General features: G+C 43.5%; 1 protein-coding gene across 4 annotated transcripts in view; it reads right to left on the minus strand.

Moving 5' to 3' along the window:
• The window catches only part of LOC117356863 (spermatogenesis-associated protein 7-like), a 131,130-nt gene that overhangs the window by 35,476 nt on the left and 77,142 nt on the right, over nt 1–18,512 (minus strand). For 3 of the 4 annotated variants that reach the window (XM_033936681.1, XM_033936679.1, XM_033936682.1), the window contains 2 exons: nt 10,618–10,739; nt 1,785–2,278 (listed from right to left, as the gene is read on the minus strand). In XM_033936681.1, coding sequence (XP_033792572.1) covers nt 1,785–2,278; nt 10,618–10,739 — 616 coding nt within the window. The remainder of the gene's footprint in view (nt 1–1,784; nt 2,279–10,617; nt 10,740–18,512) is intronic. The other variant, XM_033936680.1, reaches the window with a different exon arrangement.

The raw sequence follows: 18,512 nt of genomic DNA on the forward strand, positions 1-18,512 counted from the left end.
CAACATGTACTGTAATTTCATTTCTAAAGGAATTATGTTGGTTGTCTCTTACGCAACGGGTTAAATTCAAATTGATGTTTGTACATTTGGGACTTTACAAATATCATGAAGTATCCTATTCTTTGTATGAATGTATGAATTTGTGCCATCCGGATATCTGTACTCCATGAACAAGTGTACCATATTTTCACTCATATACCGCGCACCCATGTAAAACGCGCACACGGGTATAGAGTGCGGGAAACTGTAATTTACGTAAAGAAATTTTTATATACCGCGCACACCCGTATACCGCACATGCCGCCCCGACTCTCCCGTCGCCGCCCGACTCTCCTTTCGCCCGCCCCGACTCTCCTCTGGCCGCCCCGACTCTCCTTTCGCTCGCCCCGACTCTTCTCTGGCCGCCCCGACTCTCCTCTCCCCCTTGAAGTCCTGCCCCCACCCTGAAAGCCTGATGCCCCCCCCGACGTCCGATTCACCCCCCGAAAGGACCGCTCGCACCCCCACCCCGAAGGACCGCTCGCACGCACTCGCACCCGCACGTCCCGCCTCTGACGTCAGAGAAAGGGCGGGACTGCCGGAAGAGGAAGCAGCGCAGACGCAGGGCTCACAGAAGGGCCGGGACCGCCAAGAGGAAGCAGCAGGACAACGGTAGGAGCATCTCCATGATGGGGGGGGGGTCGGGAGGCTGTGGGGGTGCGATCGGTCCTTCGGGGTGGGGGTGCGGGTGCGAGTGCATGCGAGCGGTCCTTCGGGGTGGGGGTGCGAGCGGTCCTGCGGGGGGGGGGGTGAATCGGACGTCGGGGGGAACTATGTAAAAAAAAAGTTGTAAAATGCGCTCACGTGTATAACGCGCATGGTTATGCATGGTTTGTAAAATCGTGTATAACGCGCGCGTTATATGCGTGAAAATACGGTACCTTGTGTGAGGCATCTATCTGAGACTTAAAAAAAACATGGACTGGTACCTTCTCAGTTGCAGGCCCTACAGAGTGGAAAACTTTGGCCCTCTTTTACAAAGGTGCGTTATGCATTTTAGCACACGTTTAGCGCACGCTAAATCAACACGTACACTAACTGCTAACGCGTCCATAGGATAACATGCACATGTTAGCGTTTAGCGTGTGATTACCGTGTGCTAAAAAGCATAGCACACCTTAGTAAAAGAGGGGGTTTGTCTTTGGAACTGAGAGAGCAGAAGTGAATCTAATTTCAAATTGATGTTGAAAAGCTATTTGCTTGCTCCAGCCTTCCCTTTTGTTCCATGTATGTCAATGTGAATCCGTCTAGTATTTTTAATATTTGATAAAATATTGCTTTTATTTACCTATTTTATTGCTTTCTTCAATCTTATTATATTGTACACCGTTTAGACACTTGTTTTGATAGACAGTATATCAAAAATAAAGAAACTTGAAACTATGACTTGTCATGAAGTGCCCACTTCCCTTTGAATTCTTTCTTCTGAACTGATGTTTTTGGATTGATGTGATTGCTTTTGATGGATTGTGATGTATGTTTTTAAAAATTATGTATGTCATTATGCGACCCACATTGGATAAAAGCAGGTTATAAATGAATTTCCATTTCTAATATGTTTAAAAATGGGGGAACAATTCTGGGCAGTTGTGAATGACTGTTTACACAGTGCCACATGTATAATGGAAGCTAATTCTTGAAGCCCAATGGAGCAGAAGGAAAGGCTAGAACAAAAGAAATAATTAACATTTTTTTTTTTTTTTAAAGTGTTGATAATAGACATCTTTGTTTTCCCCTTAATTTACCTGTACATTTCTATCCATCTTGGATCAAACATATTGTCTAACCCAGGTGATGAAGAGCTTGGTGGATTCTTCTTTTTAGGAGACGAATAGTATCTGTAATTTGAAAGAAACGATTTGGCCGATTTCTTTAAAATTCGGGGGGTGAAAGGCTGTTTGGCAGCAGAGAACCATCTGGCATGTTGATCCAGAAGATCTCCACTATAGGTTTTCATTTGAGCGTCTTGAAATTTCTTTTTTGTTGTACAGACATTCATACGGGGCTCCGATTGAAAGTTTCTTGACATGAATGGTAGATTAGTATTGAGTGTTGGGTCAAACGTTGAAGGAGACAATGTGTGTTGTACAATGTCATGTACAGTTTGTCTTGCAATTAGGACTGCTGATGGAGATCTTGATGGGGTCTTCTGAACACGAAGACCTGAGTGCTGCTCTCGTATGGCTGACTCACTGCCAAAATGAGATGGTTGCAAATTGTTCTTAGCCATGATGGGCTGCTGTGTAGAAGACAAATATGTGTGGCAAAAATAGAAAATAAAGAGGTCAGAATGCTGAAAAATATACATAACAGAAAATTTCTCTGTGAAAACTATTTGGGATCATTATATATTAAATATAGTAAATTACCCTAAATGATTCAGCTGTGAATAAAAATTATGTGGGCCGCTGAGTGAAAAAGTACCACAAATGGTGTCACAAATAACAGAGATAAAGGGCTCCTTTTACAAAGGCGCGCTAGCGGGGTTAATGCGTGCGACTTTTCATCACGCGCTAACCCCCGTGCTGGCCAAAAACTACCGCCTGCTTAAAAGGAGGCGGTAGCAGCAAGCGTGTCCGGTGGTTTAGCGCGCTATTACGCACGTTAAACCACTAGCGCGCCTTTGTAAAAGGAGCCCAAAGAGTATAAAAGTTTGAAAGGGTAAATTTGAGCAACTGTCATTTTTGAAAGTTTTGTGTTCTATAAAGCCAGTAGATTGAGATTATGCCATTTTTTTTTTTTACAACTGGGGGGGGGGGGGGGTCATATTCTATAGCCTAAAAGCTGCACGTGCCTAAAAAGTACCTAAAGTGGGTTATGCGATTTCAGGAGTTCATTTTTTTTTTTTTCCCCATAGGTAAATGTTTCTCATTTTTAATGACATAATTATTCTATACCTGAGGCTCAAATTTGGTAGGATTAATCCTCCTGTCTTGTGATATAAATAAGCCACATACCCCACTTTGGTACTTTTTCGCTCAGTGGATCTCAAATATTGCTGTAGGATACAGAGACATCCTTGATGAGGGGAATTGGGGTGACGGGAAGGCGCCAGACTGCTGATCCCCTCCACACACGCACACACTCAATATCAGTTCCCAGTCCTATGCGAATCAACTTCATTCAGAACACAACGCACTAAATGTCATAAGAATCAGCTGAGTTCTGTGGAAGATATGATAAAAAAACATTTTGGAGTGGGGGGAGGAGGGTTCGGTTCACAGTGTACAATGAATCTTCATGAGATCATTTATACACGCTGCCGTCTGGTATGCAGATCTCTCTCATGCATAATCGTTCTGGATATCCTGAAAACCTGACGGGCTAAGGTTCCCCCAGGACATGTTTGGGAATCCCTGCTCTAGTGCTGTACACATAGAGTGCCCCTGCTCCATAGAAGCTTTCAATTAGAGAATGGCACGGTGACAAAATTCATCACCGTTCCCGTCCCCGCAGATAACCGCGGGAAATAATCCCATGTCATTTTCTAGTATCTATTTCAACCTCAGTCCTTCTACACCAGCATTCTTCAACGCAAAGCTTGCGGGTCAGTGGTTGTAGACATTCATACTCTGATTCTTATGTGAGCCAAGAATAATGAAGCCATTGTGACATCACTGATGTGATTGGCTCTTAGGCACTGGTGGAATGAGGCATTATGACATCACAATATCTGCTCTGGATACCAGAGACTGTCATTCCCGCGGTTATCTGCAGGGACGGGAACAGTGATGAATTTTGTCACCGTGTCATTCTCTACTTTCAATCTATTCAAGTCAGACAAATAGGACAAACAAGTGATTAAGGAGAATCTATTATCTGAATGATCTATTGTATACATTAATGACACTGTGTTTCAGGATTTCATTTGTCGGGGTATTGCACTGACATTTGGTCATTCTGGAGGTGAAGAGTGGCCTAGTGGTAGAGCTGCAATCTCAGTACCCTAAGGTTGTGGGATCCAGTCTCAGTGCTGCTCCTGGCCAGGGTTGCCAGATTTTCCAATTGGAAAATTCGGACCCCTAGACCCACCCCCCAGGCCCGCCCATCCTCGCCCTGTAATGCCCTAATCCCGCCCCCAGTCCTGACCTAGCCCCGCCCCCCCGCTTCCCGCTCTTGTCGGGCAGGAAGGAAGTCCGCACATGCGTGGATGCCACGTGTGACGTCATTGCTTTGCGTCCACGCATGCGTGGACTTCCTCCATGCCGGACGCAATTTGAGGAGGCTTTTCAAAACCCGGACAAAGTGCCGGGTTTTAAAAAAAGCCATCCGGACCCCTGGACATGTCCTCAAAAGGAGCACATGTCTGGGAAAATCCAGACATCTGGTAACCCTATTCCTTGTGATCCTGGGCAAGCCACTTAATCCTCCATTGGAGTGTGTGGCGCAGTGGTTGGATCTACAGCTTCAGCACCCTGGGGTTGTGGGTTCAAACCCCGCGCTGCTCCTTGTGACCCTGGGCAAGTCACTTAATCCTCCATAGCCCCAGGTACGTTAGATAGATTGTGAGCCCACCGGGACAGAGAGGGAAAATGCCTTAGATAACCTTGATAGGCGGTATATAAAATCCTAATAAACTTGAAAAAAACTTGAAACATTGCCCCAGATACAAAATAAGTAGCTGTATACCTGAATGTGTAACCACAAAAAAGCAATATACACGTCCCATTCCCTCCCCTCCAACTATTCTTTTGCAGTTAACACAATATAAGTTGTTTATTTCAAATTGTACTTATTATACAACACCTTGATTGAATGTCTTCATACATATGGTTAATAAACTCTAATTACTGTATTTCAATAATTGAAGGAATGAATGATTGCATGTCTAGCTATAACTAATACATATCAGGCAGCCAGAAGTGCAGGGAGGTGAAAAAAAGGGAACCAATCAGTCTTCCAGCTTTTCACAACAGACAAGGTCTTTCTGCAGACTGACTCGGGCAATACATTAACTGGGGAAGTGGATGAGCAAACGTGAGATGGCAATCACTCGAACATGTCCATGGTAGGGTGACCGATAAAGAAGAGCCGCCAGCTGTACCACGTGACTACAATCTCATGCTTTCAAAAGGCGGTCCGGTATCATGACCCTTAGTACCATTTCATTCTGAAGAAGTTAATAAGAAACAGGGAAGAGCAGCATTACACTATCTGATTCATGCTTTTTTTTTTTTTTTAAACACCCAGAACCGAGGCCTGAAATGATAACAGATTTTATTTGTCAAAAAAAATGGATCTTTCTGGCATCCTAATTTTGAAGTCATACAGAAGCTAGCAAAGTCAGTTTCAAAAGATAATAGTGTGCTTAAGATGTCCAAAGGCCCAAAGACTGGTACGTTGGAGGCTTGGTATTGTTTTTTCTTTCAGGTACTGATTGAAGTGAGACAAAAGCAGTGTATTGTGCCTGAAAATAGGCTATTCACCAAATATTAAAAATAGAGAAGTAGCCTAGTGGTCTGATAACCAGGGAAGCGTGATTCAAATCCTGCAGCTATTGATATTGAGGTAATGAGGGATAAGTGTGATATTGAGGGATAATCCTGTGATATTGAGGTAATGAGGGATAAGTGACTTGCACAAGTACAAACTTACCACCCGATATGCAAAGTGGTTTACGTGGCAGGATAGCCTTCTGCTTGTTTTGAATCGCCTGCGCCTACCTATCCACAAATATTCAATGGCACTTAACCAGACAACACCACTGGATATCAGCACTCACCAGCCATGTTGGAAGTGGACAGGTGAAGGTAGGGTTACCGGACGTCTGGATTTCCCCAGACATGTTCTCCTTTTGAGGACATGCCCGGGGGTCCAGAGGGCTTTTCAAAACCCGGCACTTTATCTGGGTTTTGAAAAGCCTCCTCTCAATCGTGTAGGGCAGGAGGCAATCCGTGCATGCGCGGGTGTCACGCAATGACATCACGCACATGCGCGGATTGCCTCCTGTCTGACCAAAGCAGGCAGAGGGGGCAGAGCTAGGGCGGGACTGGGGCGGAGATGGGCGGGACTGGGGGTAGGTATAGGGCAGTACAAGGGACAGAGCAGGGGAGCAGCTGGGAGTCATATAGGAGCCAGCAGAATTTAGTGCCAGTGCCCACAGAGCTAATCAGACATGTAGGACCGCATAAAAAACAGTCTAGCTCTGCCTGATTAGAAATGCAAATGCCGGCACTGAACAAGTACCTCCTGAGCCTAGCCTGCAGAGTTCATTGTCCAATCCTCCCTCCAACCCTCCCTGGGAAGCTCTGATTGCCCCTGCCTCCCTGACACAATCACTGGACCCCCCCATATCTCAGTTAATAAAGGCCTCTCTGGGCCTACTGTAGTCCATAGTGGTCCATTGGGGCAATGGAGACTGGAGTGAATGTTACTCACTTCTGTTCCTAGCAGCTCTATTGTGAAAATGACTGCAACAACCTCTAGTAGTAGTCTTGTGAGGGGGGCACTATCACCCCACTAGACTCCATAGACAATTAACATTAAGCGTGACACAAAACAGATCTACTCTTCAGCCTTCACTTGTCTACACGGAATTGTAAACGTAGGTCCTGCTCTGTTTACCTAGTCCTCTCTTTATTTTCTTTGTAATAGCCTACTCCCCAATTCTCCAATGCTCTCCACTCTGTCTATTTACTATGTACTCCTAAACACATTGTAAATCCCCACATGGTTAATCCTGTGAATTGTAAGTCACCTTGAACTTTGTTAGACATAGAGCAGGGGTGTCCAACCTGCGGCCTGAGGGCCGTATGCGGCCCCGTGAAGTATTTTGTGTGGCCCCAGTTGAGGGCGATGCAGTGTTTTCCTCTGCTGTCCACGGGTGTTTACCGTCTTGCTGGCTCCCTCCTCTGTCTTGCCGCAGTGTTTGCACATTTGTGCGACCCCAGAAACATTTTTTTCAGCCAATGCGGCCCAGGGAAGCCAAAAGGTTGGAAACCCCTGACATAGAGCGACCCAGAAATTGTGGATTAGATTATACTAGACTACAAACAACATTTGGGACTAACCCCCTCATACTCTACAACCCCCCTCCCCAATGCTTTCCTGTACAGCCCCCCCTCCCTGATGCTCTCCTATACAGCTTCCCCCCTCCCCTTTGTTCTCTAGCCCAATCCTCAATGCTCTCCCAAGAAGCCACAGTGCAACACTGGAGAAAGAGAAAAAGAAATGCATGTTCCCCTGTACTTTGCAAAATATAAAGCTAGCAAAAGTATATTCCAAAAACTGATATATTATAATCATTACATTACAGGTTAACAAATACAAATAAAATTTAGGTAATTTGAAACCATTTTATTGGACTAAATATATTGGACTAATTTTCAATTAGCTTTTAGAGACCAAAAATACTTTCCTCAGGTCAGGACAGTATACAGCAGTTAAGGTACCCTGTTCTGACATGAGGAACGAGGGTTTGGTTGCCAAACATTAATCCAAAATGTATTAAAATTAGTCCAATAAAAATATATCAATTTATTTCCATTTCCATTATTTATTACATTACATTACATTACGGATTTCTATTCCACCTATACCTTGCAGTTCAAGGCGGATTACAAAAGATTTGACTGGACATTTCCAGTGAGGATCACATTACAGAAGATTTGACTGGACATTTTCCAGTGAAGATACATTTTTTTTTTTTTTTATAAGGGGGTAGCTGGATAGAATTCTAGGGGACCTTACGAGTTGGATAGTAAACTGACTGTGCCGAACTGGGTGAATTAGCAAATGGAATACAGTTAGAGTAGGCAAGATTACAATCTATTTTAGGGGTCTGTTTACTTGAAATGTGTTTAAGTGGGGTATTTGGGGGAGAATTATCTGGCGGTAGGTGGATTCTCTGGAGGTAGGTGAGTTGTCTGGAGGTAGGTGAATTAGTTGTAGGTAGGTGGAGAGGGTTTAAGATATTTGGATGAATTTTTTGAAAAGCAGTGTTTTGATTTCTTTACGAAATGTTTTGAAGTTGTCCGATGTTGTCAGTAAGTTGGAGATGGAATGGTTGAGTTTTGCTGCTTGTGTTGCCAGAAGGTTGTCAAACATTTTCTTGCGTTGTGTACCTTTGAGTGGGGGGAAGGCAAAAGGGTTCGGAGTTCTTCTGTGTTTTGAGGTGGAGATCTGGTTTAAGCGGTTGTTTATGTAGGAGGGGGAAGAGCTGTGTACTGCTTTGAATAATAGGCAGTGGAATTTGAATTGAATTGGGTAGCCAGTGGGAGTCTAAGAAGGCAGTTGTTATGTGATCATATTTTCTAAGTGAGTAGATCAGTCTGAGGGCGGTGTTTTGTATAGTCTGGAGTTGCTTTATCATAATGGCTGGACAAGGAAGATATAGGGAATTGCAATAGTCCAGCAGACCTAAGACTAGGGATTGTACAATTAGTCTGAATTGTGTTTGGTTGAAGAATTTTCTGATTTTACGTAGGTTTCTCATGGTTAGAAAAGCTTTCTGGGTCGTCTTGTTGATTTAGGACTGCATTGTGCAACATCTGTCTATGGTAACTCCTAGGAGTTTTAATTCGGGTTGTATTGGGTATTTGGTATTTTTGATTATCAGTTCTGTGATGGTAGGAGTTTTGGCCTTTTCGAGCAAAAGGAATTTTGTTTTTTCAGAGTTTAGTTTTAGTTTGTGATCTATCATCCATTTTTCTACAGTATCTAGGGTAAGTTTCCAGCTTTGCTATGGTGGAAGGCTCTGATGGGTCGAAGGGGATGAGTATGGTGATGTCATCTGCATAGCTAAAGGATGTGACATTTAGGTTATCTAAGGTGGTTCCAAGGGAGGAGATAAAGAGGTTGAAGAGCGTAGGTGAGAGAGGTGATCCTTGTGGGACTCCGCAGGGATTTGCCCATGGTTCTGATTTGATATCATTGTATTTTACCTTATAGGTTCTTGATTTGAGGAACCCTTGAAACCAATTGTAGACTTTGCCTGAGATCCCTATGGCGTCGAGTATCTGTAGTAATAAGGTGTGGTCAACAAGGTCAAATGCTGCAGAGAGGTCAAGTTGTATTAGTATCATCTTTTTTCCTTTACTGATGTGTTGCCGGGCTGTATCAAGAAGTGAGACCAGTAGTGTTTCTGTACTATGGTTAGTTCGAAATCCTGATTGTGAGGGGTGGAGTAGGTTATGTTTTTCCAGGTAGTTTGTGAGGTATTGTGTAACTAGGCCTTCTATTATTTTGACGTATATTGGAATTGAAGCGATGGGTCTATAGTTGGAGGGGCTATCTATTGGGCCTTTGCGATCTTTCAAGATTGGGGTGATTAAGATCTCTCCTAGGTCCTGTGGGAATTGGCCTTCTGTTAATGTGGTTTGAATCCATAGCATGAGGTTGGTTTTGAATGTGGTGGAGGAGTTTGATAACAGGTAGGTGGGGCAATTATTTAGTTCGCTGGAAGCATGGCTGTATTTATTGTAGAGTCGGTTCATATCCGACCAAAGTAGGATTGGGAAGTTGGACCAGCTTCTGTCTGCTATGATGGCTTCACCTGTTGTTGGGTTAGTTGTTATCTTTTCGAGATGGGTGGGTATGTTGATGAATGCAGTTCTGATATTGGTGATCTTGTTTTTGAAGTGGTCTGCTAGGTTAATGTTTATTAACACAGCAACCACACTACTGTATCCTAAAATAAAAATAAAATTCATTTTTTCCTTCCTTTCTTGTCTGGTCATTTACTTTTTTATAATATGTTGGTCTCGGTCTCTAGTTTCTTTTCTTGTTTTCCACTTAACTCTCTTACCAAGATTTCTATCAATTTGTCATTTTTCTCTTCTGTCTTCTCTTTTTCTACTCAAGTTCAAGTTTCAAGTTTATTAGCTTTTATATACCGCCAATCAAGGTTATCTAAGTGGTTCTACAATCAGGTACTCAAGCATATTCCCTATCTGTTCCGGCGGGCTCACAATCTATCTAACGTACTCAGCTTTCTTCAATTTATTTTTATGCCTCTGTCTAGATTTCTTTCCTACTATACAGTTTCCCTTTTTTTGTTTACTGTGTCTACCTACAGCTTGCCATCTCTTTCCCTCACTCCTATTTCATTTCCTCTTATTGCCCAGTCTCTCACTAACTCTATCCTCTTTCTTTTCTCCCATTCAGCATTTAATTCTGTCTTCCACTTCCATCCAGCATTTGTCCCCTTTCTCTCCTCCCATCCAGCATCTGCCCCTCCCTTCCCTTTCAACCAGCAACTGCCCCTTCTCTCTCACCCATCCAGCACCAGACCTCCTCTATCCACCTATTCAGTTTCTTCCCCCTCTCTCTCCCCCTTCAATCTAGCACCTGCCACTCTCTCTCTCTCTCTCCCCCCTTCTATCCAATGTCTGTATCTTCTCTCTCTCCTCCCTTCCATCATGTGCCTGACTCCTCTCTCTCCCCCTTTCCATCCAGCACCTGAGCCCCTCTTTCTAATCTATTATGATTTGTCTTATTTATTTTGGATATTTTTATAAACTCAGCCACTGTGTGATCGCCAGGGCAGAAATGGGAAGCCTTACCATATATGCTTCTGGAGTTACATTATCAATAACTTGGGTATTACAATAGACTACACTGGGGAATATCATTACTTACCATGCACAGTTCTGGCGATATGCGTCCAAAGTTAGATGCAAAAGCAAACTGATTCCGCTGGATTTCTTTCTTAAACTTTTTCACTGCTTTCTTTAGACTTTCCCTCCTCTGTTGATCCTTGTCTGCGAGTACATTTTTAATTTTAAAAAAAATATGAACAAATTAGAGATGAGCTAAAGAGAGAGCTCAGTAAGACAGCAGGATGTAAATTATTATTATTTTCAACCCAACAGAAGTTGGAAAAAATTAAACAAAAGGGGCTGAAATGTCTGTCTGAAAGCAAAATAATTCACCATATATTTAATGGACTGGGATGAAACTTCAAAGAAAGCAGAAAGGAGTAGGGTTGTAGGTACGTCTTCCAATGGACACTTGCATAGTCACAAAGTCCATCAGTGATGGTGTTTATTAAACCAGAGTTTCTCAACTTCAAGTCAAGTACCCCCTAAGCTTAGAAAATACCAACTGAGCACCCCCACCCAAGCTCCACTCCAGACCAACCCAAACTCCACCCCAGACCCACCCAAACTCTGCCCGACTCCACCCCCATAATAGTACTAATTGTAATACAATTTCTTCCATCCATTTTTCATGAGTTTTTTCATATACACACAATATAATCTTATCAATACATAATGGTAACCACAAAATTAAAAAACCACGAAGCACACTGTACGCAGAAAAAATGTTAATTATCATTTATATTCATTTTATTTTTCAAAGATGTCAATGCAGATGACTTTAAAATATGCAATGTCACCTCAGTAACAACTATAGAAAAATAGACAAATATAGTGCAAAATATAGACAGCAGATATAAATTCTCAAAACTGACGCATTTTGATCACTAAATTGAAAATAAAATCGTTTTTCCTACCTTTGTTGTCTGATGGTTTCATGAGTCTCTAGTTGCACTTCCTTCTGACTGTGCATCCAATATTTCTTTCTGCCTCCTACATGCTTCCTTTCCTCCAGACCTCATTCCATTCCCCAACCAACATTTCTCTCTGTCCCTCCATGAGTCCAACTTTTCTTTCTCTCTCCTCCGCCCCATTGGCACAAGTCTCCCTCTCTCTCTCACTGTCAATCTGTCTTGAGAGATCCAGGCATCTTTCCTACCCCCTCTACTGTCACATTCAATATTTCTCCATCTCTCATCCCCTAGATCATGAACTGCATTTTTCACTACTTCCCACCAGCCCCATGCCCAATTCTCCTTCTATCTCCCCCTTGCATCCCCTTCAATCTATCCCTCTGGTCTCTCTCCATCACCATCCAACCATCCAACATTTCTCTCTCTCATCCTTCTATTCCCCATGCATCTCTACCTCACTCCTCTCTCTCTCTCCTTGCCCAATTTTTCTTTCTTCCTTTTCCCAGGTGCACCATCACTCACTCACACTCATGCCCAACAATTCTCCCTTTCTATTCCCTCCCCTCCTATGTCCCAAGTTAGTGCCCCCTTTCTCTCTCCATTCTATGTCTCATGTTCATGCCCCTCTTTCTTTCTGTGTCGAGTTTGTGCCCCCTCCCCCTCACTGCCTTCCAGCCTTTGTCCCCAAATTAATTTGAATCACCGGGGATCTTTGCCTCGCCCCCTCTCCGGAAGCCAACCCATCCACAGAAGCCACTGGGGATCCCTGCCTGCCCCCCCCCCCCCTAGAAGCCTGTTACTTTGTCAAAGCTGGACTTGCTCCATCCTCTCCCAGCAGCAACTCTGTGCAGGGACGGTGCGTGCAGCCATTTACATGCTGCACGTGGCTGGCCCACAATCTTTCCCTCTGACGTCAATTCTGCAGGTCAGTTATGCAGCATATGAGTCACTGCCTATGTTCTGTACATTTGACAGCGACTGTACACAGGCATAGGGAGAACAGAGGCAAGCAGTGGCATAGCGAGGGTAGGAGGTGCCTGGGGCAATGGTGCCGTCCCATGCCCTCCTCTGTGACCCCCCTCCTTCTGCGCCACCTGTCCCCTGCTCCTCCGTCCCCCATGCCACACTCATGCCCTCCCTTCCCATCCCCCATACCTCTTTAAATCTTCGCCAGCAAGAGCAGCTTCACAGTGACAAATCCAGGTCACCACTCACCAGTACCTGGCAAAATCCCAAAGAGTAGGAACAGGGCAAACAGTGGCTTCTCCCATGGAGAGTTGGCATAGTGGTTAAAGCTACAGCCTCGGCACCCTGAGGTTGTGGGTTCAAACCCACACTGCTCCTTGTGACCCTGGGCAAGTCACTTAATCCCCCCGTTGCCTCAGGTACATTAGAAAGATTGTGAGCCCACCTGGACAGAGAGGGAAAAATGCTTGAGTACCTGAATAAATTCATGTAAACCGTTCTGAGCTCCCCTGGGAGAACGGTATAGAAAACGGAATAAATAAATAAATAAATAAATGTCTCTCTCTCAATAACAAATTATGGACGTTTCCTCCAGGAAATTTTCTAAACCTTTCTTAAAACCAGCTACGCTATCCACTCTTACCACAACCTCTAGCAATGTGTTCCAGAGCTTAACGATTCTCTGAGTGAAAAAAATATAAGCTGTACTTAAAGTTAGGCATGGTTTATAGAATAGCGCTTACACCTGCAAACGCCTGTGACTAAATTTAGGCACAGATGCCCTTATTCTATAACTAACATTTGGAGCAAGGAGTGCACAGGCCAACAGAAATGGCACCAGTGATTCTTTATTCAATGAAAGACCCAGCACTGCCAGTGTTTCGGCTTTTAGCCGGCCTCGGGGGAGGAACCACGGCTGTGAAAAAGAGTGTTATATTTGAAATTTGGGACAATTACCTTTTAAGGAGAAATCAGGTGAAAGACAACTAAAGACCCCTGAGGCAGGCTAAAAGCCGAAACACTAGCAGTGTCTGATCTTTCTTTGAATAAAGAAGGGTCTTTTATTGAATAAAGAATCACTGGTCTCAGTTCCTTGCTAGGAGTGTTAGTTATAGAATAAGGGCATCTGTGTCTAAATTTAGGCACAGGTGTTCGCAGGTGTAAGCGCTATTCTATAAACCACGCCTAACTTTAAGCGTTATTGGCTTTTTGTGTATTCTGATCCCTTGCTTCACGTTGGACTTATTCTATAACTACACATATAACATAAGCAGTGCCCCTGGTCTGCCCATGACCTGCCTATTTCCGTGACCCCTTTTCTGAGCCATTCTTAAACTTGTAATGAATTCTAATTAATGCCAGTAATTGCCTGTTGAAACACCAATCATCAACACTAATTAGCTTGTTCAATTAAATTTCATGTACAATTTTGGTACATGCCCAAATTTATGCGCATAATTTTCAGCCTTTTTATAGAATTATGAGGACGATGTGCAAATGCTGGTTTTTACACATGTGTGATATATACATGTAAATGCAGGTATTTACACATGTAAATCAGCAATAGGTCTTCCTAAACAAGGGCCATTCTGTCAGTGGCATTCATAATCCGAGAAAAGAAATGATTTTCTTTTCTTCCACTGTAAAATACTAGGTATAATGCCCTCTGCATTCCAACCTGTCCTAGAGATATAATTTAACCTGCATTTCCTCACAAAGATGATCTGAATCCTAATTTCTGCAACTGATTTGATTCTCAGATGCTTTCTTAATTACACCGAATGGCATAGGCTTTATCCTAAACTGTCATGAAGTATTTTTATTGCAACTATGTGCAGCTGATATTAAACGCAGCGCTGCGCTTTCTCCACGGAAATCATAGTGCCTAGTAAAAACTGGTGGATAGAAGCAGAGGTCGTTCAGGCATTCTTGGCTGGTTCTGCTGAAAACCACAGAAGAGACTGGGAGCAAGAGTTTGCATTTTTAAACAGACAACACTGCAGCAGGATCTGATCAAGAGGACTAACACAGCATGGTTCAAACAAGGTTTGACAAGTTCCTAGAGACAAAGTCCATTAAAAAATGTACTGGCCAGGTGGACTTGAAAATAGATAAGCTTGGTCTTATCTACCAGGTATTTGTGATCCACACAGGTCACTGTTAGACTTTGGTTTGATTTAGCACGTTTTTTAAAAATTTTATTTATATTCTGCATACCCTACAATTCTATATGGATTATAAATTATTCAGGTACTCAAGCAATTTTCCTTATCTGTCCCAGTGGGCACACACTAATGTACACTGGGGAATTAAGGTCCAAATTCTGTAACCAGTGCCTAATAGGCACCTTTTTCGGAGGCGCCCATCTAGATAGGCGCCTGTTTAAATCGAGTAACAAGCTCAATTAAGCTCTTTAATCAGCACTAATTGAAACATAATTGCCTATCAAGAAAGAGCGATTCTGCAACAAGGCGCCTCTAAAAATTTAGGCGGCCTTCAAAAAAATAGGCGCTATGCATGTTAGGCGTGGGCGTGGCTACATGTTAGGCGCCTTGTTGCACAATCGTTGCTCTTAAGCGTGCTTAAGCACTCAGCTAGGCCTAACTTTTAGTTGTGCCTAGAACTGGCCTATTTCTTGGGCGCCTCCAAAATAGGTTCCGCTCAGTGTGATTCATTAATCAGCACCCAATTTTACTTGAATCGCGCTGAACAGTGCCTATATCGGCGCCTAACTTTTGGGCACTTCTTATAGAATTTGCCCTTAAGTGACTTGTCCAGGGTCACAAAGAGCAGTGTGGGATTCAAACTCAGAACCTCAGGGTGCTGGGGCTGTGGCTCTAACCACTGCACCACACACTCCCCACAAACATTCTGATGGTGCTGGTGCTTATTTGTGAACTGAGGTTATTTGTAGTTCAATGTTGCAAGAGAACTACCTATGCCATTAGCTTTTTTTTTTCTAAACCTTATTTTCTTATTTAATTGTCTCTCTTCCTTCAGTACAGTTTTCCAGATGGAAGCCATTCTACAAATCCTAAGAACTTCCCCATATTCTTGATCTGTGCTTCCTGTATCTTATACGTACTGTGGAAACAGTTTGAGTAACTTCAGTTTTCTGAACAGATCTTTGTTTTTGAAACATCTCCCTTACTAACTGCATCATTTTGTCTAACCAGCATATTGGCCAGAGAAAATTTATCCTTAAAAATAAATGCAGCACTTGAGAAGTATTAAGGACGCAGTTTTCATTTAACTGGACAGATCTGTCTAATTAACGGGTTAAGATGGACTATAAAAACACCAGGCCTATTACTAGTCTGCTACTGAGAAATCCCTATTGCCCTGGGACCGATAGTAGGGTTAACAGACGTCTGGATTTACCTGGACATGTCCGGGCGTCCAGATGTCTTTTCAAAACCTGGCACCTTGTCCAGGTTTTGAAAAGCTTCCAGCTTGGGATGGCGTCAGAAGGGCATCTGCGCATGCGTGGATGCAATGCGGTGACATCACACACATGCATGTGACATCATCGCATCACAACCGTGAATGTGGCTCCGAGCACGAGAACAGTTTGAGGGGGGTGGGTGAGGCTGGGATGGAATGGGGCGTGACTTGGGTAGAACGGTGTGGGGCTGGGTGGAACTGGGAGGGCCTGGGGGCAGGGCCATAGGTCCGGATTTCACAATAGTAAAATCTGGTAACCCTAATCAATAGCATGAAATCTTTGAGGTGCCGAAACCTTGCTACTATTTGGGTTTCTGCCAGGTACTTGTGACCTGGATTTGCCACTGTTGGAATCAGGATACTACTACTACTACTATTTATTTCTATATGCTACTAGCCATACACAGTGCTGTACATCAAAAGAGACAGTCCCTGTTCATATGAGCTTACAATCTAGTCAAGACAGACAAACTGGACAAGGTGGTGCATCTATACACAGTTCTCTGGTGGGGAAATTACAGAGGGAATGCCTACATGTAGGATTTGGGTGGCGTTTGGATAGCTTTATGAACACTACCACAAGCGCAGCTGCCAGAGCAATGTACAGGCCCGAGTCCTCACCTCCACTGACAGCAGTTTTTCCCAAGTTGATCCTGGCGTACTCCCTTGCCAGTCAGGTCCCCAGAACATTCATAATAAACACGCATGAAAGACCTGCATACAATGGAGGCAGTATATGCAAACCAATCTCATGCACATTCATTGAGGACACCCTGAAAAACTGGCCAGCAAGGGGGCACTCCATGATCGATTCGGGAAACACTGTCTTACAGAATTCTATAAGACGTGTATGTGAATAACAGACCCACCCAGGCTCTGCTCATGTACATGCCCAAGATACATGCATTGTTACAGAATAGTGTATAGGCAGCCTAAGAGCCATTTACTGACAACTGATTTGCCTATGGTGACAAGAAGGTGCAGTGGGAATCTACAACTTCAATGGTTACAAACTCCATCAGAAACATGGTTGCATGAGAACAAACATACATGCTTCCTACTACATGTTCAACGTATACACGTGTCTTTTCTAGGAGAAAATGTGCATACACATCCCAAAGGACCAGGGATGAGAATAATAATCCTGAAGATGTATACTAACTACCTCCATTGCTCAATGTCATGACACAGAAGACTGACCCCCAAAGGTACACCCTCTATGAGGCACCACAAATAAATATACTTTTTGCCCATGTTTGTCTTAACTCAGTTTCCCAAATGAGGTTCCAAAACCTGCATTTGCATCGGTGGGTCCTCCATAAAGATACTGTTGGTCTGTGCCTATGAATGGTGGTGATGTTGGAAGGGGGTGGGCTGTGCACTGTGTCCAAGTGAATGAGGTCACAGTCACATGAAGATAGAGAAGCATTGGTCTAACTGATTGAAATGGAATATTTTCAAATCCATACAAACAAGGTGATGGCGTTTTATAAATCTAACTACTAACACTCCACTCAGACATTTGCCCTGGCACCAAATCCATTTTAAATTACTGAGCTGTTTTATTTCTAAACCTTCTCAGTCTTCTGCCTCTCTGTTTCACTAGTTTTAAGGAAGGCTGACTGATGGAGACCCATAAAAAACGAGAACTCAACTGAGATCATCAATGCACACTTTAGAGCATGGATTCTTAAACCAGTCCTCGAGACATACCAAGCCAGTCTGGTTGTTAGTATTGCCTCACCAATTTGCTTCATTTCTTTGAAGGCGTGAATAAACATGTCGATAAAGGTACGCTGGTTGATGTAATGTATCTAGATTTTCAGAAAGCTTTTGACAAAGTTCCCTCATGAGAGACTCCTGAAAAAATGAGAGTCATGGGATAGGACCGGGGGCAATGTTCTGTTGTTGATTAGGAATTGGTTATTGGACAGAAACCATCTGTCCAAGCTTCTAGACCCTCCAGCAGCCTGGGCTAGGGCTACTATATGGCTCCAGAAAAAAGATGACAGATTCAGATATCCGGGTTTTACTTCCTTTGAAAGCAATGAAAGTAAAACCTGGATGTCTCAATCTGTCCTCCTTTTTCTGGAGCCATATGGTAACCCTAGCCTGGGCGGCATGCATGACTCACAACTGCAGTGTTATTCTATACTATTAAGTGAGCAAGATCTGACTGATCTTGAAAGGCTCTAAGGATTTTGATGAAATTGGGTCAATCTACAGTTTTCAGTGCGAGAAAGTTATTTAGGTAGGTCCGAAGTTCGTCAAAATTCATTTGGGGAGGTCAAACAGGTGATTTTTCCAATGCTCCCACTTCCCCCTGCAGCCCATTGGTCAGACAAGGAAGCTTAGCCAGCCAATAGGCTGCAGGGAAAAAGAGGACTGAAGGCTGCCAAACAGGTTGCTAAGGCACTGTCTCTGTAGATACTGCTTCTGCCTCATCCTGCAGCCCATTCGTCAGACATTCCTAAGGAAGCTTAGCCAGCCAATAGACAGGAGGGATTGAAGGATGATGTATCATGATCTACTGCTCCTGTCTCCTCTGCAGTTTATTGCCTGCCTAAGGAAGAAAACCTGCAGTGTAGCCATAGGTGCCAGCTCTGTGGGT

Source organism: Geotrypetes seraphini, chromosome 3 (assembly GCF_902459505.1).
Source record: "Geotrypetes seraphini chromosome 3, aGeoSer1.1, whole genome shotgun sequence".
NCBI lineage: Eukaryota > Metazoa > Chordata > Amphibia > Gymnophiona > Dermophiidae > Geotrypetes > Geotrypetes seraphini.